A 26,417-nucleotide genomic window follows, 5' to 3' on the forward strand; every position below is an offset into this window, starting at 1 on the left:
GCACAGGCACAGCGTGGGGAGAGGCAGAGAGAGAGAGGCACAGGCACAGCGTGGGGAGAGGCAGAGAGAGAGAGGCACAGGCACAGAGTGGGGAGAGGCAGAGAGAGAGAGGCACAGGCACAGCGTGGGAGAGCAGAGAGAGAGAGGCACAGGCACAGCGTGGGAGAGCAGAGAGAGAGAGGCACAGGCACAGCGTGGGGAGAGGCAGAGAGAGAGAGGCACAGGCACAGCGTGGGGAGAGGCAGAGAGAGAGAGGCACAGGCACAGCGTGGGGAGAGGCAGAGAGAGAGAGGCACAGGCACAGCGTGGGGAGAGGCACAGGCACAGCGTGGGGAGAGGCACAGGCACAGCGTGGGGAGAGGCACAGGCACAGCGTGGGGAGAGGCACAGGCACAGCGTGGGGAGAGGCACAGGCACAGCGTGGGGAGAGGCACAGGCACAGCGTGGGGAGAGGCACAGGCACAGCGTGGGGAGAGGCACAGGCACAGCGTGGGGAGAGGCACAGCGTGGGGAGAGGCACAGCACAGCGTGGGGAGAGGCACAGGCACAGCGTGGGGAGAGGCACAGGCACAGGCACAGCGTGGGGAGAGGCACAGGCACAGCGTGGGGAGAGGCACAGGCACAGCGTGGGGAGAGGCACAGGCACAGCGTGGGGAGAGGCACAGGCACAGCGTGGGGAGAGGCACAGGCACAGCGTGGGGAGAGGCACAGGCACAGCATGGGGAGAGAGACACAAAGAATGGGGGAGAGAGAGACACAAAGAATGGGGGGAGAGAGAGAGACACACAAACAATGGGGGGGAGACAGAGAATTTAGGGGAGAGAGACAGAGAATGGGAGAGGGAGAGAGGGAGGGGTGAGGAGAGGGAGGGAGAGAATGGGGGGAGAGAGAGCATGGGGGGGAGAGAGAATGGGAGAGAGAGAGAGAAAGAGAGAGAAAGAGAATGGGGGAGAGAGAGAGAATGGGGGGAGAGAGAATTGGGGGGGAGAGAGAATTGGGGGTAGAGAGAATTGGGGGGGGAGGGAGAATTGGGGGGGAGAGAGAATTGGGGGAGAGAGAATGAGGGAGAGAATGAGGGGAGGGAGAGAGAGAGAGAGAGAGGGAGAATGGGAGGGAGAGAGAGAGGGAGAATGGGAGAGAGAGAGAGAGGGAGAATGGGAGAGAGAGAGGGAGAATGGGAGAGAGAGAGAGAGAGAGAGGGAGAATGGGAGAGAGAGAGAGAGAGAGGGAGAATGGGAGAGAGAGAGAGGGAGAATGGGAGAGAGAGAGAGAGAGAATGGGAGAGAGAGAGAGAGAGAGAGAGAGAGAGAGAAAGGGGGGGGGAGAGATAGAGAATGGGGGGGAGAGAGAGAGAAAGGGGGGGGGAGAGATAGAGAATGGGGGGGAGAGAGAGAGAATGGGGGGGGGAGAAAGAGAGAGAGAATGGGGGGGAGGGATAGAGAGAACGGGGGGGAGGGAGAGAGAGAACGGGGGGGGGGAGGGAGAGAGAGAGAATGGGGGGGGAGAGAGAGAGAGAATGGGGGGAGGGAGAGAATGGGGGGAGAGAGAGAGAGAGAGAATGGGGGAGAGAGAGAGAGAGAGAGAGAGAATGGGGGAGAGAGAGAGAGGGAAGGGTGGAATGAGAATGTAGGGGTGGGGGGGGGGTGAGAACGAGAATAGAGGGATATGGGAAGAGGGAGAGAGAAAGGGGTGTGTGTGTGTGTGTGTGTGTGTGTGTGTGTGTGTGTGTGTGTGTGTGTGAGAGAGAGGAGGGGTGGACAGAGCAGGCAGAGAGACATAAAGGAGAAGGGGCGCAGTTGGTGATTATCATTTGTTTTATAAAATTTTTTTTTAATGTGTCCCGGTTTTTACTTTTGTAAATCTGGTCACCCTATCTGTAAGAAACATTTGGTAGCACAGGGTAATGCTGGCCGTCTGACAACATTCTGGAAGTCATTAGCTATGCCCCATATAAATCGGTTGCAGTTATAGTGCAACATACTGTACTTGACCCCTTATCAAAAAATGTCTGAGTACAGTAGGTATCCCGGCTTCTCTTTTTTCGCCTGCAACAATGATCTATCTTTTCTTACTTTAACGGCATATAAATCACTGCAGTCTCCCCTGTCAGATACTTGTTGGTACTTAGATTAAAACAAAGGGCCAGTAGAGGCCGCTATTATATTATGTTGGATAACATGACCCAACGAGTTATTTTTGGCAAGGATCTCTTTGGCACGTGAAGCATGTTTGCCTAGTTCTGCTTCCTCGTAACGTACTATCTAGGTTTCTTTGGGTTAAACACACAATGAAGGTTTCTCCTATTCAGACAATGTCCTCCGGCTGCACATTTTTCCCTACATGCAGCTAAAGTATGTGTCTGTTATCATTTCACCGATCGAAAGCATCTTCCATGCTCAATTCTATAACTGGATTTGGGGGTGTTTCCCTTTGACATCTAAAATGCATTTTCCCCCTTTCCTGCTGCTTCATTTCTTCCTGAACAGGTCTATAGAAGTATGAGGCCGTTCCTCTTCCATGTGCCAAGAAAACTCAGACCGTTCCAATGAATGTCCTCGTCAAATAAAGGTGATGGTAGCAACAGCAGTTTGGGAGACTATAATTAAGACTGAGGCTGCAGGCTGTTCTGAGGAAGCATACCTCAATCCTATTATGTATGTATGTGTAGTGTGTGTCTGGGTTGAACAGCACGGAGAGCCCTCTGCTCAAACCACCCCCCCTCCCTCCCCTCCCCGTTCCCTACAGATTGCATATAGCGGTCAAGTGCCTCTCCACGTGCCGCCTGCATGATGTGCAGGCGCGTGGTCTGAGGCAGCGGGGCCTTAGCCGAGAGCTGAGTGGGGTAGCTGCTATCCTGCGTTGATTATGGGGAAATTCAGTAGTGAGAAGACGTAACGTTACAAAATGAGAGCAATAAACTTGATTGTGTGTTTAACTTGTTTTACACGTTGTGATCGCTCTGAGAAACCTCGTCAAAACGCCACCACAAAACGCAGCCCCATTTTCAACTTATTGGCTGTCCAAATGGACGATTAGATCTTGACACAGAATAACCTAGTTTTCCATAGGCAATATCTAAAATGAAGTAAACCTCACAGAAGAGACTACAGCAATTTACTTTTCGGATTCTTGTACAGCAAGAAAAAAGGTGTGATTTTTTTTTCAGGAGAAATGAATAGGTGTTCTCTTTTATCAAAACTGAATAGTTCCCGCCACCACAGGAAGAGCTCAGCTTCTTTGTTTTGGTTAACAGATAAAGAGGTATGTGAGGGAAATTCTTAATCTTTTCGCTATGATCACATCTTTGTACGCACCTTCATCCCTGGAATAGTCTTCACCAGAATGTGGCTCAAATAAATAGTCACCAGTGGCTAGTTCAAACGCCTGAGGGAGGAGAATATTAATTAGAATACAGCAAGAACACCAAACCAAGGGGGAGAAATGCTTTTATGGGTATAAGGGAAGCTGCTATTCACAGCGCACAACATATAACAACCCAACACAGGTTATTTAAATGAACACTATTGGGGTCCCTCCGTGCAATACAATTGGGTTCAATTTGCCCCGTTTTATTTCCAAAGGCTGTATGTGTAAGTACTACCTACTTTTACATCTACTATTTTTCACTCAACCCATTAAAAAGAAAGTACAAACTCCCTCATAATTTGAGGGTTTTAAACAAACTATGGTCATATTTTTATTTATTTGAAGACATCAAAAGGAGAAAAAGAGTGACAAATAGTTAAGAGATCACCATCTTTCCAAACTAAAAAAACAAAACAAATAAGGACATCATTCCCATGCTTAACGAGACTAACTGTAGGAAGTACACAGTTTGCACGGGGAGGTGAACATCATCAGTTGCGTTTCCTATTGGACAGCCATTTAAATCCCGTTTGGAAATTCAACAATTTTTACCTTGAAAGCAAAAAAATAAAACACAGATTTGCCTCTTACCATACAAGCCGTGCTCCAGATATCAGCAGGTGTGCTATACCCGGCTCCTATCAGAACTTCTATTGATCGATACTGCCTGGTCTGGATATCTTCAGTGAAGTGTTTATGCTGCAAAGAGAAATAGAAACACTCACTGACTAGTAGAGAGCTAATAATACAGCGTCTACAGCAGGGGTAGCCAACTCCAGTCCGGTCAGACAAGGGTCACTGTCTTTAAGGGCTACTGTCCAGTCAGACAGAGCCACTGATTGAGCCACATGTGCTGGAGCATGGATATCCTGAAAACGTGACCTGTTGGTGGCTCTTAAGGACTGGAGTTGATCGACAGTATGTATGTATGCAAAGTGACCAGTGTTTACATACCACCCAACAGGCGTTTCCAAGGTCCGCAATTTTAACTCTTATTGTATCAGCATTTCTTGGATCCAGCGGGTTCACCAGCAGATCCGCAGAACGTGTTTTGGCTGCAATGATTCACCAAGAGGAACATTATTACCATTAGTACACACATTTTCTTGGCCTGTGATTAGCTTATGGTGGCTGATCCTACTGGACATTTTATGCTGAGAGAGGATCATTGAACCATTTTAGCATTGGGGAAAAGAAGACATAGTACAATACATAGTAGAAAGAAACGCACTGCGGGCCCCTTCAGAGCTGAGGGGGTTAAATCAGTGGGTGCCTGTAAAAACAGGAGCTTTATTTACACACTGCCAAGTTGAGATTTTGTTGTTGGTTTCAATCTAATTTTTTTTTTTTTTTTTACAAATTTCCAAAGCAAAATCACTTTTTTAATTTAATGTTTTAAATAACATTCTGCAATCAATATAAAAAATAAATTCTCTCAATTCTGTGAAAGGAATTGATATATTTAATATAATAAATCATATATCGTCATGGATATGCTCTGTCTCAAGTTGGCAACAATAATGCGCAAGTTGCAATGCTACAAATACTGCGTTATATAATAAGTTACTACAACTATGTACTTGGTAATTGAACTTCAGATGCTTTTATGCAAGGATATTTCAGCCCCAAATAAAATCCCTCTGATGTTCATTATTAAGCCCAAATTGAACATGTCCAAGTTAGTCCAGGAAAGCATGGGTCATGGAGGGCTGGCTTCAGCTCATTCAACTTGAGCTCTGAGCTGTAAACAGGAACCAATTATAACACAGTAGTAGTAGCAGTAGCAGTAGCAGCAGCAGCAGCAGCAGCAGCAGCAGCAGCAGTAGCAGAACTGGATACGCCCGCGGAACATAGGAGCATACGAAAGAAGCAGCTTACAAAAAGCAAACACATGAGCAACATCTCCTTAAACCAAGAAAAACAGCAGGCAGATCCTTAACCATTTACAAGCCGAAGGTTGGTAGGGTAATTCCATGCGGCAACCAAGTGACACTGTAAGAACTGCTTTACATTAGCGTGTCACTGAGGCCCGTGGTTTGTAAGGTTCACTGGAGTAACTGAAGTTAAAGCCACAATATGAAACCCTCTCGTTTTTACAGTGTCTTTTGACATTTGCGATATCTAATATGTCAGGGGTGGCCAACGCCAGTCCTCAAGGGCCACCAACAGGTCAGGTTTTCAGGATATCCCTTCTTCAGCACAGGTGACCCAATCAGTGCCTGAGCCACCTGTGTGGAGGAAGAAGGGATATCCTTAAAACCTGACCTGTTGGTGGCCGTTGAGGACTGGAGTTGGCCACTCCTGACATATGTACTGAAAATGTATGCCAGGAATGCAACAGCACAATGTGAAATACTACAGAATATGCTAAATATACATATTAACAGATGCCACAGCAACGTGAGCATAGGTTTACAGCAGCTATGAGAAAATAGAGCCACATCTCCAAGAGATATTTAATGACGCATTTCACTAGGAAGTATGCGATCCCAATATGAAAGATAAAGACAGTCCGTTACATTCGTTTTTTTGTATGAAACAAACTGCTCACTAAACAATGGCACACCAAGGCAATAATAACTGGCGGTATCACTTATCCGGTGGGATCAAAGTGCTGTATTTAAAGGACGTTAACCATATAGGGCAGGGCAGAGAATATCGGTATGGTCCGGGGGGGGGGGGGGGGGGGGACTGAGGATCAAGGACGCCTAGGCGGCTTTGAGGGAGGGAAGACATGTGGGGGGCCTGCAGATTGCAGCACCACTACCCACGGCCGCCGCAGCTGGGTTCTACGTTGCTCTCCCCCTCCTGTTCTCGCAGGCGCGACTCCTCTCGACACCTCTCCCTGATGACGTCACTGCTGAACGTCCAACTCCAGGTCACCATGCCGACGGACGGTAGTAGCTACACCCTACGCTCCGTCACTACGTCAGGGGTAATGCAATTTTGCAAATTCTCGCGGAACCCCGGACCCGGCCTCGCGGAACCCCGGACACGGCCTCGCGGAACCCCGGACACGGCCTCGCGGAACCCCGGACACGGCCTCGCGGAACCCCGGACACGGCCTCGCGGAACCCCGGACACGGCCTCGCGGAACCCCGGACACGGCCTCGCGGAACCCCGGACACGGCCTCGCGGAACCCCGGACACGGCCTCGCGGAACCCCAGTGTTCCACGGAACCCAGGCTGGGAATCACTGAGCTAGATGTTCCATTGGTTAACTAGCAGTATACTTCTTTAGCTCTTAATATCTATGCGGTTAGACCAAACATTTCTCTAACCTAAAACAGCATAAAGGTGTCATTTGGCTTGCACAGAAAGCACGTGCAGCGATACATCTCACAGCAGTACAAAATGCTAAATACGGGTGAGGCCCAGCTTTACTGCCTGTGTATTGTTTCTTTCAGATCCAGAACCAAGTATTGAGAGAGGTATCGACTAGATTTCAAAAGACCAAAATGGGAAGAGGAAATAAAATATTTACAACTGACAGCAGCAAATGGTACTATTGAAGAAAAACAAAACAAAAAAAACACTCCTCTCTCGGCACTGACCCTGGAAAACAATGACACCCAGTTTGAATCAGGGGAGACTGTTTAAATTCCAGGTGTCCGCTCCTTGTGACCTTGGTCAAGTCACTTTATTTCCCTGTGCCTCAGGCACCAGAAACAGATTGTAAGCTCATCTGGACAGTGACTGTCTGCACAAATCCTATGTACAATACTGCTTAAGGCGCACTATATTTTCATTTTGAAGCACTGAGTTGCATTGAAAGAAAAGCACTATATGAAATAAAGTTATTATAGTTACACACACACTTCAGCTTAATGTTAAGTAATGACTTCCGCCACCTCTCAGTTTTGGACTAAGGCCTGGGACATGGTGCAGGGAGCGGCGCTGGGCAGCGCGGACGCTCATGCTCTCCTGCTCAAGCAGGAGATTTTTCTTGTCCCTGCATGAGCGTCAGTGAGCTTGTGTGCCGGGTGGGAGGCTTTCGGGAGGCGGGCCTGGAGGCGGATCGGGAGGCGGGGCTAGCGCGCCACGTCACGGACTGCCATTGGCTTCTGGCAGTCACGTGACCGGTCCTGCGCTCGCATGAGCGGCAAAATTTAAACTTGCTGTCTCCTGCATTTCCACACGCCTCCGCAAGCACCGTCTAAAGCCGCGCTGATAGGGATAATGTTTCCCCTCAGCGCGCCTCAGCAAGGTCTTTTTGACGATGTCCGAGGCCTAAGGTTACTCTGCTCTCCCTAATTTGTCTCTGTTCTCTCACTTGCACTTTTGCCTCGACCCCTAACTCCCACACTTTCACCCCTAAACCATTCCTTCCTAATTTCCCATTTTCTACTATCATCTCCCTCATTCTGCAGCCATCACCTCCATCTGCTTCTCACATCACCCCCCATCATCCAAAACCCCCAGAAACTCCATGTCCTATTCTCTCTCTCCCACCCCTTACCATTACTCCTACTCTGTGGTGACATGTCCCCTAATCCTGGCCCTATCCAAATACTAATCCTTTCACATCCAACACCCAAGCCCAAAGTCCGGGAAGGAATTATTAGCCATTCAGCTACAGAGGGAACAGTTGACCCTGGCCATTTTGGCCCATAGGGAGGTGTTGCGTCCAGGACAATCAGTGTTACGATTCAAGTTTTAAGGGTAAGAGGTTAAGGTTATGGTTTCTAAGGTAAGCGGTTAAGGTTTTTAGAGTAAGGGCATACATTACCTGCAGTGGCAAACTGTCCTGGTGGTGAAACGCCGCAGCTGAATGGTCACGGCCATCGTCCTAGACGACCTAGTCTCTTTTTCACCACGCACTGCCAATCACTGCAACCTCATCCCCACTTCACCTCACTCTTTTCCTGTGCCTTATGGAATATATTAACTATCGGCAGCAAACTCACTGCAATCTATGACCTTTTCATTTCCAACTCTCTCAACCTTCTAGCCAACAGAAACCTGTCTCATCTCCTTGGATACCGCCTCTTCTACTGCACTCTCCTCTAGTGGCCTCTCCCACAGCCACACCCCCAAACCAGGGAATAGACAGGGTGGAAGAGTAAGCATACTACTTTCCCCATGCTGCATATTTCACATCATATCTCCCCTTTCCCTTCCTCATCCTTAGAAGTCCACACTGTCTGTCTCTTTTCCCCCTTTTCCCTCTGTGTTGCTGTCATCTATCGCCCAAACTACACCGAAACTCTCCCTTACTGTTAATAATAGCAAAATCTCATCAAAACACCTCAAGCCTGCTGTCTATGGGTCATCTTTGACTCTGATCTATCCTTCATTTCTTATATTGTCCCTCACAAAGTCCTGAAGTCTCCATCTCCAAAATATCACCAGGATGCGCCCTTTACTCCCTCATCTTGTCTCGCGCCTTCAATACTGCAACCTTCTCCAAGTTGGCATTGACTGCCAAGCCCAACTCCAATCCATCCAAAATGCTGCTGCGAGACAAATTTACCTCACTCATCGCTCCACTACGCAAACCCCTACATTGGCTTCACTTATCCTCTAGAAGCAAAATGTAAAACTCTGACTTACAAAGCGCTCTACGCGGTTCCCCCCCCCCTTTAACCTCTGCCCTCATCCCAATATATCCCTAAATGCCACCTACGTTCAACCTACGACATCCGCCTTCTCTCCAGCATTACCTGCTTTCACTCCCGCCTACAAGACTTTCCCCCCTGTGCTGCCCTCTCTCTGGAATTCCATACCACGCACTATCAGTCTCTCCCTCCGGCTTTCAGACATTTAAAAACTCTGTGAAGACTCACTTTTTCATGGAAGCCTACCTCTAAAATCCAACACCAACCCGCTGAAATGGCGGTCACTGCTCCACAAACTCCGGAATCAACCAAAGCGCAGAATAAAAAAAAAATTATTTATTCATCCAAGTAAAGAAAGACATACACAGAGTGTATAACTCTGACGCGTTTCGTCTCGGTAAGGAGACTTTATCAAAGAAACACGTCAGAGTTATACAACCTGTGTATCACTTTCTTTACTTGATTCCGGAGTTCGGGGAGCAATGACCGTCATTTCTACTGTTTTTTCTTGATTTAATATACACAAAACCCATACAAAAGTGCAATATAAATGAAAGAACTGCAGGTCGTCAGCTTAATACAGGCATATCCCACATTAACGTACGCAATGGGTCCAGAGCATGTATGTAAAGCGAAAATGTACTTAAAGTCAAGGACTGCCTTTTTTCCACTTATCAATGCTTCGGTACAGGTAGGGAGCTGGTATGGCTGTCCAGGACGTGCCGACAGGCGCATGCGCGAGCTGCCGTTTGCCAATTGGGTGAGGGGAATCAATGCGTCACTACTACGGCGTTCTGTAGGGCAGAATAAGTATCCGTACTCGCGAAGCGAGCATACGGACACAGGGGTATGGTGCTATTGAAAATATGTCCTTACTCGCGAGTGTACTTAAAGTGAGTGTCCTTAAACCAGGGTATGTCTAATGTAGCATTTTTTTTTTAATTGCTAAAATTGATAGTGAACATTTTCATTATAACATTATCAGAATTTAAGTAATATTAAATGGCAAACCATCATCAAATTTTACTGCCGTTAGGAAATCTAGATCCCAGCAGCGTACCCCTGCATATAACGGGAGCCCTGCTTCCTCCACTCAATCTAAACGTCCTGTAATGATACAATAGGAACAGGTGAAATTCAATTCCACCCGACCCTTTTAGGGCCGAGCGAAGCAATTCCTGATGCCCGATGAAGAGGTACGTCCATGTGCACTTCTCTATTTAACATAGGATTGCCATATAATTGCACCTTTTATAAATGCTATTAGGAAAGGGTTCGAGATGATCCATATTTGGCCTTTTTACAAACACTCCTAAGCTTTATCTTTGTACTAAAATGTGAATCTGCTGTGCCACAACCGTTCCTAAAAGATTGGTCTGAAAATGGAAGACGAAATCAAATACAAATTAACCTTTGGGTAAAAACCCCTTACACAGAATTTACGATACTACAGAAATTCATATTCATAAAATGTAAATAAAAATTTCTATGACATCATATAACCCCCATGTTTTAACGGTTATAAATAACAACGAAGGATGGTAGAGACGGTAAATAAAGGCAGAAAAAAACAAAACTGATAATAGAAAAAAGGAAATTATTATATGTTTTGCGGTTATATCATTCTATTCTTTACTCCTTGTTTTCCGACGTTTCACTCTCCGTCGGTGCATAATGCAGTAAAAAAAACCTCATTATCCCGTGTGGTTTTTCGCGCATCTGACGGAAACCGTAGCCGGTTAACATGGGTTCTGCTTTCCGACTGCCCCGAATCCGACGCGCGTTTGCGGGACGCATTGTGTCGGAAAAGCGAGGACTCACTGTGCATGCATATTCTCTATGTTTATGGTATACGTATTCTGAAGTTATTTCAGATAATTTTATCCTCTTTGTTTAAATTATGTGTTTTATCTACAAAAAAAAATCCAATTTTAACGGGTATATTTTCTTATGTTATATATCTACTTCGTAACATACTGTATCCCGTATTATAATGTAAAGAACTAACCTAAGAAATATGTCCCTTTATGGCATATGAACTTATGCATCAATATCTCTTATTATTCTATAGCCCTTACAGAACTTTAGGTCACCGTTGTAGTCACGGAATTGCCTATTTTCAATTCAGCTTTGGGTTTTTCAGCATGCATGTTTGATGTATGTCCACCTTTCTCTTACACGTCTGTGACACCTTGTCTTCTATGGTCTAAGTTACTGAAATATTTGCATTCACAAAGCATAAAAAACATGTACATGATCAAACACAATGCCTCCTATAGAAAAATGATATGCTGCTGCAAAAGTAGATATATTTTTAATTATGATCAAATCTGCCTCTATTGGCGTAATTAGAACATAAGGTAAATTGAGCCCATCAAATCCTTTTCTGCCAGAAATCGTGCCAGTCTCGAAACACGTCCGTCTTTAATCCTTAAACACATTTTTAATTAACTGTTATTATGTTGTTCATCAAATGTCTAAGGTGTGTAATATTAATGCTATTTGCATCAAGCCACATGCAGGATCACTTAAGTCAGTGGTGGGCAACATGATATACACCGAGCATCGCGGCTGTGGTGCACCAGCCCCTAGAAGTGCTGCACATAATATAATGACTTCTATGTCCTCCCTACAACTCCTATTGCCCCCATTTAAACACTCTGTATAGAACAATAGATATGTTCAAAAAAAGGTTGAACATCTTTTTCGAAAGGGAAGTATACAGGGATATAGCAAATAAGTAAACACGGGAAGGATGTTGATCCAGGGGGTAATCGGATTGCCAATATTTGGAGTCAGGAAGGAATTTATTCTTCCCCTTATGAGACCATTGGATGATATTAAACTGTTTTTTCCTCTGGATCAATATACTGTAAGTAGGGATACAGGATAACGTACCTGTCGTTTAAATTTAGCATAGGTGAAACTTGCCTATTGCCCCATATACCATCTCTCTCTGCAATATGATCTCTCTCCTCCCCTGTTCCTCCCCCTCTTAGTCCGTCATTCCTCGTCCCGTTCTCCGGTAGCCCTGCCCCTTTCTAGCTCCACCCCGGTATGATCGCGAGACTGTGTCCCCGGAACCTTCCCCCCTTCCAACTTTAACAGAGGAGGCTGGGGGCCGCAGGGGAAATTCCTACAAGCCCCCTGTTGCCCACCAGTGACTTAAGTAATCCATGGACCAAAGGAAAATCAAGATATTTTTCACTTTGAATTGTTTTTGTAAACCCTTTCGCTATAAATTGGGCTGGCAACGGATTGTTATGTGATGTATTGGAGACACCTTGGCAGCAAAAGGGTTAATTTCCCCATTGTATCAAATATTTGAAGAGACAATTGCTGCTAAGACTGCGTCCATAGACACTGCAGCTGTGCGGAGGGAAAGCGGGTGCTTTCCCTGGCCTTAGTACGCGCGCCGTCCGGGGGCGTGTCTATGGGCGGGCCACTGACGTCACGGAGCTGGTTCGCCCTCGTTGGGCGAACCGCTTACGTGACCGCCCTATCGCGCGAGAAATCAGTTTTGACTGATTTCACGCGCCCCCTCCCGCGCCGCACGCAGTCTAGACGTGATCACTGCCTTTAGGCAGTCTGATTGCTCAGTCTGCGCGGTCTGCCTACCTATGGATGCAGCTTTACAGTCAACTTGCGTATGATCCTTTATTGATCAGTTAACCCCAAATCTGGCTGATTGTGCCGCATAGGCTACCACACAATAGTTCATTAACCATAGTGGTACATTACTTAGGATATGGTATGGGTCAACCACTCTGTAGCTTAATATCCATACCATCTAACTGCTTAACAATGTTGGCAAAAAGAAAAAAAAACAAACAAAAAAAAACATCTCCTTTGCCTGCTTATAAATCAGACGTGTGTGAGGTCTCAAGGAGCATAATCAATGCACCAAAGATAGACATTTAAGAAAAATTAAACTAAACCTTCTTTGTAAAACCGCAAAAGCAAAAAATATTATTCAATTTCAAGAGTCAAACTGGAACGGGGCTAATTCTTTATAGTTTATACACCAACTAATCCTAGCAATGACACCGGTAAAACAGATGCCATACCATGCACCTGCATGGTATTTGAAAGCTTGTATTCAATAATTATCTACAATCACCCAACATTTCTTATTTTGTCTGATAAACGTTTAGCAGACTAAGATGACCATGTTGTCTGGTGTGCATTCTTCATTGTGTGTTTGAAGAGTACGTCCTTCTGAAACATAATACATCACGGAAGGTCTCATAAAACACACAGTTTACTTTCCTTTTCTTTAGGAACCTAACTGTTAAGTGGGTTCCAAGTCACGGGAGACCAGGACAATTTACACCAGGGATCAGAACACTAGACAGAACTGCAGAGTGAATTTCTTGGAAAAACTTTCCACAAACTTCAAGTACATGAAACACACACACACACACAAACTCACCCAACTGGGGAAATAATCTAAAGTCCTAGGTGCGGGGACCTCCGTCTGAAAGCTTTCCCCGCAACGCGTTCTCAATTTGCGCCACTGTCCTCGGTAGTATGGGCAGCACTGAATAGCTCTAGCTAACAGTTTTAAATCCCCCCCCCCCCCCCCCCTGTTGTTTCACTCCAAACTGCTCCGGCCAACACTGTACACACACACGCAACACTGGATGTTCCTCAGTTCTCTTCTGCTGACTCCCTGTCTGCTCTTCCTTTAAAAGGGCTCTGCCAGTCCCCGGTCAGCACACAACCTTCACAAAGAATGTCCAGTCCAGAATGACTCTCTTGAGACTGGGGAGAAGGCGTATTTATACCCATATCCCAATCAGGCAGAAGCCAGCTAGTCTGTGTAGGAACAATATTCCTGGTACACGGCCCAAGACCCGGTTAATGAGATTACTGGTGTTGAAGATGGGCCAGGACAATGCGGATACAATCCCCTTCCACAGACAAACAATACAGATATAGCCCCAGGGATTACAGCTTTCTTGCAGAATATAGATCATGGTTTTGTGTATTGCCACTTTTACAAACCATATACTGTATCACTTGTGTTTTTTCCCCTTTCGTTTGATAAATATTGTGGTCCAATTACACCACATATTCATTAGGACCAAACACTTAATAAGTTAGGAGCGCCGATCTGTAACAGTTTTTCGATGTTAAGTGAGTTCGCAGAATCCCGTGCTACTGTGTGGCTGTGGTTGGCATGAGGGCATGAGATTGCTTTTCCAGGGAACCATCAAGAACATTTTAAAAACTGGATGACCAAAAGAATGCTGCACTCAATAAAGCTGTATTAAACTAAATTATTGTAATTAAACATACATAGGAAGTGTTAATAAAGAAGTTTTAGCTTCATACTAGCTACAGTGCCAAGAAAATGTTTGTGAACCCCAATGATAATTACAGACATTCCATAGTTTTTCCACGATAACGTCTTGAATCAAAACCAGCATTTTCTGAAATATTCAATAGGGTTTATATTAACCAATTCCATGTCTTTTGAAACAAAATGATGTATGAATTAGAGAGGGTATGTGAAAAAGTAAATTAAACCCTGGTTTTATCGGCTAAAATAAAGGGGATAACAACAATTGGATTTTTTAAGAATTAGGTAGATCTTCAGGGGTGAGTTTGGGAGGCTGCACCCTATATAAAGATCACAAACTTTGTGAGGTTGGTCTTCACCATACAGGTGTGTGGAAACACGTCATGCCAGAATCAAAAGAAATCTCTGAGGACCTGAGCAAAGCAGTTATTGATGCTCATCTAGAAAGCTATTTCTAAGGATATGGGGCTCCATCAATCCACTGTCAGACAAATGGAGAACGTTTAAGACTACAGTCACTCTACCCAGGAGTGGTCGTCCTACCAAAATCTCTCCAAGAACAAACAGGCAAATCATCAAGAAAGTAACAAAGAACCCCAGAGTAACATCCAAGGATCTGCAGGCCTCTCTCGCCTTGGCTAATGCGAGTGTTCATGACTCAACGATCAGAAAAAGACTAAGAATGGTGTTCATGTAAGGATAGCCAGGAAGAAACCACTGCTCTCTAAGAACATTGCTGCCTCTCTGAAGTTCATAGAGCACATAGATGATCCACAAGACTTCAAAGTAGAATTTTTTGGCCCCAATGAGAAACGTTGTGTTTGGCGAAAACCAAAATTGTGTTCGAACAGAAGAACCATATCCCAACCCTCAAGCATGGTCGTGTGAGTGTGATGGTTTGGGGCTGTTTTGCTGCCTCTGGAGCTGGACAGCTTGCCATCATTGACACAAAGATAAATTCGTCATTGTATTAGAAGATTCTAGAAGAGAATTTCATGCCATTCACCCGTTATCTGAAGTGAAAGTGGGTCAATGCAGCAAGACAATGATCCAAAACATACAAGCAGATCTACAAAATAATGGCTGCAGAAGAAGAAATTCTGTGTTTTAGCATGGCCTAGTCATAGTCCGGACCCAAACCCCATCAAAATGTTGTGGCAGGACCTGAAGCGAGCTGTCCATGCAAGGAAGCCCTCAAATGTCACTGAGTTGAAGCAGTTCTATAAAGATTTTAACTGGCCAAAATTCTGCAAAAACCAATGTTACAGACTGACCAGCAGTTACAGGAAACGCTTAGTTGAAGTCATTGCTGCTCAAGGGGTGCTGAATCTAAAGGTTCACATACTTTTTCACATATGGATATTAAATATTGAATCACTAGCTGAGAGACCCGGCGTTGCCCGTGAGTTAAATTTCCCGCTATGAGGGGGGGTTGGGGGGGGGGGGACAGTGGACAGGAGGGGGGGGGGACAGTGGACAGGAGGGGGGGGACGGGACAGTGGACAGGAGGGTGGGATGGGACAGTGGACAGGAGGGGGGGACGGCAGTGGACAGGAGGGGGGGGGACAGTGAACAGGAGGGGGGGTCCCCACCCTACAGTGTCTGACACACACACACAGTGACACAGTGACACATACACACACACAGTGACACACACACACAGTGACACACACAGTGTCCCACACACACACAGTGACACACACACACGCACACACACAGTGACACACACGCGCACACACAGTGACACGCGCACACACAGTGACACGCACACACACAGTGACACACACACACAGTGACACACACACACAGATATGTCACCTATCCTTCCGGCCGCCGCCATCTTAGGCAGTCGGCGCCGCGAGGGAGGAAGGGGGTCCTTCCGGGCGCCGCCATCTTAGGTACTCGGCGCCGCGTGCCTGCCCACTGCCTGTCCCCCCGCGGGAGGGGGAGAGAGAGCTGAGCGCCGGGGAGGGAGAGAGAGCTGAGCGCCGGGGAGGGAGAGAGAGCTGAGCGCCGGGGAGGGAGAGAGAGCTGAGCGCCGGGGAGGGAGAGAGAGCTGAGCGCCGGGGAGGGAGAGAGAGCTGAGCGCCGGGGAGGGAGAGAGAGCTGAGCGCCGGGGAGGGAGAGAGAGCTGAGCGCCGGGGAGGGAGAGAGAGCTGAGCGCCGGGGAGGGAGAGAGAGCTGAGCGCCGGGGAGGGAGAGAGAGCTGAGCGCCGCGGAGGGAGAGAGAGCTGAGCACCGGGGAGGGAGAGAGAGCTGAGCGCCGGGGAGGGAGGGAGAGAGGTGTGTGTGTGTGTGTGGCCGAGGGGGAAGAGAGTGGCAGTTGGGTGACGTCAGACCCACCAATCTGATTGGCCAGAGGCTGAGGACCAATCAGATTCACCGCAGATAGCACTAACCTTGCGATTTTATATATTAAGATTTGAAGATAAATAAATGTTGAGAAAGTATTATGTTTTTGTGTCATTTGTTTGATCAGATTATCCTCATCTATTATTAGGACTTAGATTATGACCCAAAAACATTTTAGGTTTGAAAGATGTAAAAATCCTAAATGGTTCACAAACGTTTTCTCGCCACTGTATGCGTTCTCTGGCCCTACCCTCTGTCAGCAGCACCCTTTGTATGGCCTTACTGAAAGATGTTCTCTGGGCTAATTTTGCTTCCGAAAAACTGAAATCCAGCATTCTGGAAAGAACGGTTTACTTGATCTGAATTCAGATTAAACCATCAGTGCTTTTCCAGCACATTTTTTTTTACATCTGGTACCCTTAACAAACGTGCAACTGAAAATCCCAAAATATGTCTGCGGTTCTGGGAGCCCATGGAAGTGACATATCTGTAAAACCGGAAGTAAAATGTGGAACGCACCCTGGCAGCGTTTTATAAAGACAACTGGCATACCAGGAGGCGTGAGAAATTTGAACCATATGTGAGTGGGATGGCTTTTTTAAATGTTCAATATATGTTATAATAAATACTACACAATATTTTGCTACTTTTCTTCTCTTGTATTCTACATACAAGGACAACTGACACCAGAGCAATTATGAAGAGCTTGTAATGTAAGTGAATTAAGAATACACCACTGCACATTATTTCTTTTTTTTAAATCTGAAACTACTTTACAGGAGGTGGAGTAAAATATAAAATACTTGGGAGCCAGCATTTTGTTAAGGGGAGGGGGAAGAAAGCGTTATGGCTACCTCCTTCATCCCTGCTGTGTCAGTGTGTATCTGTGACACGCTGATGCAGACACATGTAAGCACGTACACACACATGCAAGCACACTGACACGCTCTGCCCACCCTCCATCTCCCTGCCAGTGAATTGAGAGCAGGGGTGGGCATAGTCATGGAGCGTTCCAACTGGCTCCCGCCCCCCGCCCTCGAGTGTCTCTCGGCTGCGTTCCCTCTCTCCCCCTGCATGCCACACAGAGCGTCTGCAGCCAGTCACAGTGCGGCCGCACAGCATGCTGGGAGCGCTGTTGCTGGTCGTGGCGGTGACCGACAAGTTAGTCAGTGCTGCAAACCGAACTGGCGCCAGGGGTTACGTTTTAGGCGAACAGGATTTTTCCATCCCATAAACACTTATTTTGTCTTTCCCCCTGATAAGGTTGCACCCCTCCAAATGTGAAGAACGCATGAAATAAATGGAGGAAAAATGTTAATCCTGAAGAACCATTTTCTTAAGATGCTTCATATTTTAACTCGGAGGACTCTGGACCATATTTACTAAGCGGTGCTACTCCACAAAACTCCTTACAGCACAGCTTTGTAATTATATGGTCCTTTACATCTCATTTAAGTGACTAGAATGTAAGGTATCTTCTGGCACAGAAGCGGTCTTCTGGAATAACTCCTCCAAGCAAATATGGCCCTTTATGGCTTATTCGCTTGAATGGGACCATAAAGTGTCTTCCAGCATGAAAGGGATCTTATGGAGTGGCACTTCTTAGTCAATGTGGCTATGCATGCTGTAAATACATAGGTACAAGAGAAATGGGACTTGTTAATAAAACACCTACTTTTTGGCAAATCTCCAGTACTGGATGCTGAAACCGTCCTGCTTCGATCATGACACGAGCTACTTTCCTCTCTCTCAGTCACAGCCGATTCCTCGGAAGCTTCCAAGCCAGATGCCACAGATTCCAAAGGCCCAGAAAACATTGAGGCTGAAAACTCAGAAAATTCTAATTCAGAATTCTTATGTTGTCCATTTGGCAATTCACCGTTATATTGTTCACAGGAGCTACTGTATGTATAATCGCTTTCTGCATTTGACTCGTCTAAATTAAACTCGTCCGGGTTGGGACAGTCATCGTCTTCCTCCTCCTCATCTTCTAATTGCTGTTCCAGAGAGAATGGCCCATTTTCCAAATGGCCATTTGTTTTAGGGGATTCAATCCATGTAGGATCTCTGGTGACTAATTCTTGCTCGATATCATCATCGTCGTCGTCTTTTTCAACATTTTCCTTCTCGGTGTCTTCTTTCTCTTCATGATCTTCCCCTTCTGAAAAATAAAATAATATCTTGGATCATTACCAAGTTAAAAGAAGGCTCATCATTGCGTTTATACAGCTGGTAATTGACAGATATCAAAGCCGCTAGCATAGTTTTAAGTAACATGTATATCAGGGTACAGGCACACACCATGCAGCGTGAAAGGTTTATTAGCAGAATAAACATAGCGGCCCTCATGGAAAACTTGATAAAGGTGAGAACTGAACAGCGGATTCTGCTAATAAACCTTTTTACGCCACATTCCTGTGCGTGCCTGTACCCTGTAACAGTATGTGTGTGTGTATATTACATACACATACATTATGTATATATCTTGCATCATGCAAATGTACACGTAAATCATTTAACATTTTTGAGGCTAAAATGTAATGTACTCTTGCCTTTGAAGACACTGACATGGTTTCTGCCTGAATAACGTTTATTAATTGGACAGTGTTAAAGTGGAGTAATATTAAAGGTGGGATACATTCATTTGTGATCTGATTTGCACATTAAATGTTGGGATAGAACTGCTAAAAACCCTTGGAGATTTCCCTACAAAGTAATAATGAAAGGCACTATGAAGTCGTGTTTAGAACACATCCACAGGGCATAGTTTTAATCTCAACTGCCCCGCAAAAAGCTATTTTGTAAGGGAAAATATGATTTAAAGCAAAAGGCACCAAAGATAACATTGACTAATAATGTTGGAAGGTCAGATTTTTGGAGGTAGCAGAGGACACAAAAGTTTTAATTTAATTAACCAAAAAATGGGATACAACTCATTTCCTGGGCAAGTTTTGGGATCAACGCATCAATCAGCCCCATACAAGAATATTCCATTTAAAAAAAAATGTCATTAAGTTAACGTATAACGGTGTATGTGACTTCATTATGAAAAGCATTTGAATCTGGGCACATCTTTGACTTCCTGGAAACATTAAAAAAATACACAAATTGGAAGAATCAATCTTATGAGGAGCAATACGAGACAGACAAAAGATACTATATGAAGATAGATACAAGATAAACACTCTAGAAGTGTGTCGGGGTACCGTCATCGAACTTGTCACAGCAACAAGAAGGAACAATCTTTATAGGGAAGTTTGGTGACACAGTCTGTTTTGATCTTTTCAATGTCTTTAGAAATTGTTAGTGTGATCATCTTTTAGTATTTGGTTCCTTTATGTTGACATTTACTGTTTTACTCAATTTGCACATGAGGTTCTCTTTACGCTTTTGAATGATGCTCACAATCATGGCCATATTAAGGAGGCCCACCAAAAACCATTCAATGTTGGCCCTCTCTGGAATAACAAATGGCTTCATTATTTAACAGTGAAATTAAAACATGAAAGCAAGTTGTCCATACCACGTATATAAACAAAAATGATCGGACACAAGGAATTGAAACATGGGTATCAAGCATGTATAAAAAAAATCTCTGGCTGAGAATCACTGTTAAAAACCGTGTCAATTTATGAGAAAAATATCAAGACCACCAACTTCACACTTGGCATCAATATCTCTCAAACCTACTCCGTGTAATCTTGGACATAAATATAACATTGTATTGGCCGCTTTCTCCTGAGTACATTGATACCAAACACGTTTAGCCGTACACACAGTTTTGGCAAATAGAGGCCCCAAATTAGTAAGAATGTGTAATACTTGTCACATCATCGGCAAGGTCAACTACCATCTAGCACAGGGGTGGCCAAGCTGACTGGGAATGAGAGGTAAATTCTGGCTCCAACTCCCAAAGGGCCACAATAAGAAAAAAATGCAAATTAAAACCTGTGTGCACTACACACTGACACAGCATAATGTGACCATGTCAGTGTATAGTCCCGTCAGATTACGCTCTATGTCCGCATGTAGTGCGGCTGGCTACATACTCTGTCAGTGTATAGTTTTGTCAAGTTATACTCTGCACTATACACTGACACAGTCAGTGTGAAGTGCCATCAGGTTATATATCAGTGTATAGTGCAGAGTATAACTTAACAAAACTATGCACTGACAGAGTATGTAGCCAGCCGTACTACACACTTGGAGTGTAATCTGACGGGACTATACACTGACATGGTCACATTATGCTGTGTCAGTGTGTAGTGCACACAGGTTTTAATTTGCATTTTTTTGTTATTGTGGCCCTTTGTCGATTTTATTTATTGCACCTATAGCACCTGTATTTAAGGGAAGATACGTCCATGTCTAACGAGAATAGGACATCTCCCACTTTGAAAGGTTTACTGGGCTCACTCTATTTGCTCTCCTCACGTAAGACTATTATATTGGGTATTATCCTACGTGCTTATTTAGACGGTTATAGCGGTGTTGGCCTATTCATGAATATAGGCACTCGGTATACTCAACACCACACCGCTCCCTGACCTATACTAGAGTGGTACTAAAAACACAACACAACAACGCTGCTGCTTTTATCTTTACAGACTGCAATTTTTGGCAGTATTTAGTGTGCCTCTACAATAGGTTATAACGGTTCTAGCCTATTCATGAATATAGGCACTAGGTATACCCAATACCACACCGTTTTCTAACCTATTACTATAGATTACATTATTGGTAGTACCCTTTCCATAAAAGGTAATAACGGTTCTAGCCTATTCATGAATGTAGGCACTAGGTACACCTAATACTGTACCACACCGTTCTCTAACACAGGGGGGCGCAAACTTTTTTCCCTGCGCCCCCCTGCCGACGGTCTCCTCACTCCCGCGCCCCCCCCCTTACCTCCGCTCTGGCGTCATGCCATAGCAACGTGACATCACATGACCTCGCGGCGTCATTTGACGTCGTGTTGCCATGGCGACGCGGGAAGGAAGCCGCCGGAGCCAAGGTAAGTGAAGGCTTACAGAGGCCCTGCAGCTCCCCCGGCACTTAATTTAAGTGCCTTCGGGAAGCGCGCGGGGCCTCTGCAAACCCCGTAGGCAGTCTCGTGCCCCCCCCCCCCCAGTTTGCGCACCGCTGCTCTAACCTATCCTACATAGGGGTACTAAGTACACCACACAGCTAATTATTGCATTGTAGATATCTACTCAGCTCATTAGTGCACCAAGGCTGCCTCCGTTTATTATATCTATCCCTCAAGCACACTGTCCCATGAGGATAGTGTCACAGAAGCTTAACTTTTGATACTATACTCCTTGGTATCTTGGCTGTGACATTTACAGATACTAGTGCAGGTCATTCAACCTGAGACTGCAAGACGTCTCACGTCTCACAGCCTGCTCAATACCCTTGGAGCATTTCTGTGTTATCAAACAACGGTATGCATTACAGCAACAACGGCAACTTACCACCGACTGTAGTACCACAATAAGTGTGGGGATGTATTCATTACCCTCCACACACTCTCAGAGAGCTAGAGTACTTGTTAGAGGATTGATTGCTTATTGACCCTTATGTAAGGAGTCCATAGTGTACCTCTCTAGCTACACATTATAGCCAATTAACGTATTGGCAATCACACTTACCTACTTGCCCTACTTATGGGGTTTCTGAATTTGATATAGTGGTAATTAAGATAAGCAACACTCCTCTCCCCAGCCCAATATTACACCTTAAGGGATTATCTGTATATCAGACCATTTTCAGATATCTGATCTAATTACACTCAGGTATTTGATTTTAATTGCTGATCCAGAGTGCCTACTGCACTCGACATAGGATCAGTAGTGTGTGTCCTTTGTTTGTCCTATTTGAAATTACCAATATTTTAGTTATTTTTTGAACATTAAAGATTATCATTTTAATTCAACAATTCTACACCTCATTAATGTCAGTAATCATTCAGCAGTAGAGGGTTTGAGTGCTAGTATTTGGATTTCTGTCTCTCCGTGTTCTGCTTATTTCCTGAAAGTAGACAGAGTATTCCTGGGATGGGTCACTTCAAACGGTCATATAAAAAGTTGACTACAGGCATACCCCGCATTAACGTACGCAATGGGACCGGAGCATGTATGTAAAGCGAAAATGTACTTAAAGTGAAGCACTACCTTTTCCCCCACTTATCGATGCATGTACTGTACTGCAATCGTCATATATGTGCATAACTGATGTAAATAACGCATTTGTAACAGACTCTATAGTCTCCCCACTTGCGCACAGCTTCGGTACAGGTAGGGAGCTGGTATTGCTGTTCAGGACGTGCTGACAGGCGCATGCGTGAGCTGCCGTTTGCCTATTGGGCGATATGTCCTTACTCGTGAGTGTACTTAAAGTGAGTGTCCTTAAACCGGGGTATGCCTGTATGTTGATTGTCCCTTTCTAGAACAGATTTTTTTTTACATTGGGTGGGAATGCGTTTTGATAACCCCCGTCAAGCCCGGTTTGATTTGTTTTATAATTATGGGATATAGTGAAAAATTAGTGAACAAGCGCTAGTACAACATACAATATACCAAAATATAATAACTGTGAGAAAGTCCAATGTCCTTGAAGTACAACGGCTGCCTAACCTGCCAACCTGGCTTCTCCAAACCACAAAAGATCTGAATATGCAAATGACCTATATGGCGCCAATGATGACACTAAACAGACTTAAATGGCCAACCAAACCCTTAGAAGATTCCGGGTAAAATCCGCCAAATGGCTAGTGTCCCAAAGTTCCTTGCCGCAGTCTCACCCAATCATGGAAATATGTGAATGACAAGAAAAAAGGCATACAAAACACCAATGGTGCATTACCTTTGATGATACTGGAGGTATATATGAAACCCGATATCAAACTTTAGACAAATGTTACCAGTACACTATAGACATAGAAAAAGCTCCTAATGGATACAATTTATTAACAATGTAAGATACAATAAAATGCTGCATAAGCCAAAAAGCTTGGATGTGGGTTCGTTGGTAATAACCCAAAAACGATGCCGATTGAATCAACTCCTTCAAGAAATGATTAAAACTGGAATCCTACTTACGATCCGTCTAATGGACTTGTGCCTGTAAGTAGGAACCACTATTCGTGCGTTCTCCACCTGGCTGTCTCTCCTCATGCAGTGGTAGTAGCGGTCAGCGCCGTCTCTCGATACACTGAGCAGTGTGGCGGCGTGCAGGTGTGTCCGTCCGCATACATCAGCTTATGTTATTATCTTGGAGTTGCCTCCGTCTCAGCTCCTCTCAGCATCGTTTTTGGGTTATTACCAACGAACCCACATCCAAGCTTTTTAGCTTATGCAGCATTTTATTGTATCTTATATTGTTAATAAATTGTATCCATTAGGAGCTTTTTCTATGTCTATAGTGTACTGGTAACATTTGTCTAAAGTTTGATATCAGGTTTCATATATACCTCCAGTATCATCAAAGGTAATGCACCATTGGTGTTTTGTATGCCTTTTTTTCTTGTCATTCACATATTTCCATGATTGGATGAGACTGCGGCAAGGAACTTTGGGACACTAGCAATTTGGTGGATTTTACTCGGAATCTTCTAAGGGTTTGGTTGGCCATTTAAGTTTGTTTAGTGTCATCATTGGCGCCATATAACGTTACATGACACAGGATACTACTAAAGTCAATCAAGGCTGGCTCCATATTTGTAGAAATAAAAATGTGCCTTTGGGGTCTTGTGCAATGGAAGTGTTGAAATACATTGTATATGCAAATGAATATGCAACACTGGTTTTGTAGTTCATTTCTACAACACGCCTCCGAAATAATTTTACTCCCACAAATCATGTGATCACTGGGACCGGAGTTGAGGGGGAACAAACAGCAGGCACCTGAGCACAGTGTTGGAGAGCTGCCAGGAGAGACCTGCAGGCACTAACAATGGCCCCCCAGCCAGTATGTAAGGCAGGTAACTGGCAGCAGGGCAAGTTAGGGGTTATTTTTTTTTTTTTTCAACCAGGGTCCCTCCTCATACAATATTTAAAATGCAATGGCTTGCAAATGCTATTTGCATACACCTGGCTCCAAAACAGTAGTGTGACCTGACGGGTGATTACATTTTATTTAAGCTTCCATCAACACTTTTAGACTCTTAAAGGATATACTAAATAAAAAAAAGGCTTACATTTAAAAAAAAAAAAAAAAAATGGGAAACAAGACAGTTATAAATGAGAAATAAAGGAATTTGGGGGAAAAATGTATTGCTAGAACAGAAATAAGGTAGATACATCTTTAATACAGATCAATTGAGAAGAGAGAATGGACCCCGGACTTAAACTTTACCCTTGTGAATATAAGAGCTAAATTGTATAATTTGCTAACCTCTGGTATGGTTTAATCACACTACAATTGTGTGGAAACTGCCATTCATGTTCATAAGCAGTTAAAGAGGCAATCCAAGCTGTCGGATTATATTTTTAATTTAAGTTTTATATATATCATTGAAGCAGAGGTCTTCGGAGCGGAAACCCATTAAGTTAAGATTCGGGGACCCTCTGCTTCTGGAGATACTTGCCTCCGAATTAGGTGCCGGTAGCTGCTCCACTCGGCAAGCAGGGTTCACAACATGTCCGCTATTGAAAGTTTTGGCGTCCTGCGGGCCAACAGGAAGCTGTGACATCATAGCTGTGACGTCATAGCTGCGGCTCCCTATTGGCCCTGGTGACGCGGGACCTTTAAACTTGAAAGCCCTGCTTGCTGAGCCCTGCAGCTACTTAGGAGGCAAGTTTCTCTGGAATTAGGGGGTTCCCATAGTTGAAATGAATGGGGTTCAGCTCCAGAGTCCTCCTGCTTCAATGCTACTGTATATAAAAAAAATTACATTTGAAAAAAAAAAAAATCAGTCTTGGATTGCTCCTTTAACAATGGATCACAGTATGTTAACGCAGTGAGTGAATCTCCGCCTTGGTATTTTAGAATTAGTTGGGTGGTATTTAAAATGGACAGTGGCAGTGAGATACTTTAAGTCAGTGGCAATAGTAGTCTTTGTCTAGAGAAGAAGTTTTGTAGAGGAAGTATACAATTAAACTCAGTTACGCTTTGTACTGCAATATGTTGATTTTCACTGGGCCAGGGTAGAGGGAATTTCAAAGTACTGTAGTTATACATCAAGATATTTATATTAATTGCAATTATACCAACCATCATCGTTGACAGGCTCCTCATCAGGCTGATCCTCCAAACACACTGTCTTCATCTTGGCCTCGGGCTCACCTTCCAAGTCCTGCTCGTTTAATATAGGAGAAGATGCACTTTCCTCTGCCTTTTTCCTTTCTGCCTCGCGCTCCAATTCCTCAATTTCTTGAAGACGTTTCTCGAGAAGCTCCGCTTGTCGCTTCTGCTTTTTTTTCAGTTTTTTCTTTTTGTTTTTGGAAATCTTGCCAATCTATGAACAGAAGAAAAAAAATAGTAACCAACATACTCAATTGCACTTGTTGGTCTGCAGGATTTTGCCACATCTAAAAGGGTTACATATCGGCTTAACCCCTTTTTCTTTTTTTTCCCCCCCAGTGCTGGAAGGGACCATTGCAACGTGGTGCAAAACGTGGGCTAAAATGGTACCTCATAATTTCCATTTGATGCAAGAGAAATTAATGTTAACATGCTGCATCATAACTCAAACACCCTTTCTTTTACTAGTAGCCATATCAATATAAAGTCACTGGTATATTAACAGACCGTGCTGCATCAGTGCAGTCTCCGCTCAGTATTTACAGTCTGGTTTAAGGCAAGGTGGGCCTCTGCTGGCTGCTGGAGTTTTTTGT

The 26,417-nt window shown here is 44.7% G+C and overlaps 1 protein-coding gene across 6 annotated transcripts in view; it reads right to left on the reverse strand.

Moving 5' to 3' along the window:
• The window catches only part of SRPK2 (SRSF protein kinase 2), a 155,520-nt gene that overhangs the window by 20,598 nt on the left and 108,505 nt on the right, over positions 1-26,417 (reverse strand). For all 6 annotated transcript variants that reach the window (XM_075599673.1, XM_075599675.1, XM_075599671.1 and 3 more), the window contains 5 exons: positions 25,795-26,038; positions 18,257-18,742; positions 4,321-4,421; positions 3,958-4,065; positions 3,315-3,384 (listed from right to left, as the gene is read on the reverse strand). In XM_075599673.1, coding sequence (XP_075455788.1) covers positions 3,315-3,384; positions 3,958-4,065; positions 4,321-4,421; positions 18,257-18,742; positions 25,795-26,038 — 1,009 coding nt within the window. The remainder of the gene's footprint in view (positions 1-3,314; positions 3,385-3,957; positions 4,066-4,320; positions 4,422-18,256; positions 18,743-25,794; positions 26,039-26,417) is intronic.

Source organism: Ascaphus truei, chromosome 5 (assembly GCF_040206685.1).
Source record: "Ascaphus truei isolate aAscTru1 chromosome 5, aAscTru1.hap1, whole genome shotgun sequence".
Taxonomy (NCBI): domain Eukaryota; kingdom Metazoa; phylum Chordata; class Amphibia; order Anura; family Ascaphidae; genus Ascaphus; species Ascaphus truei.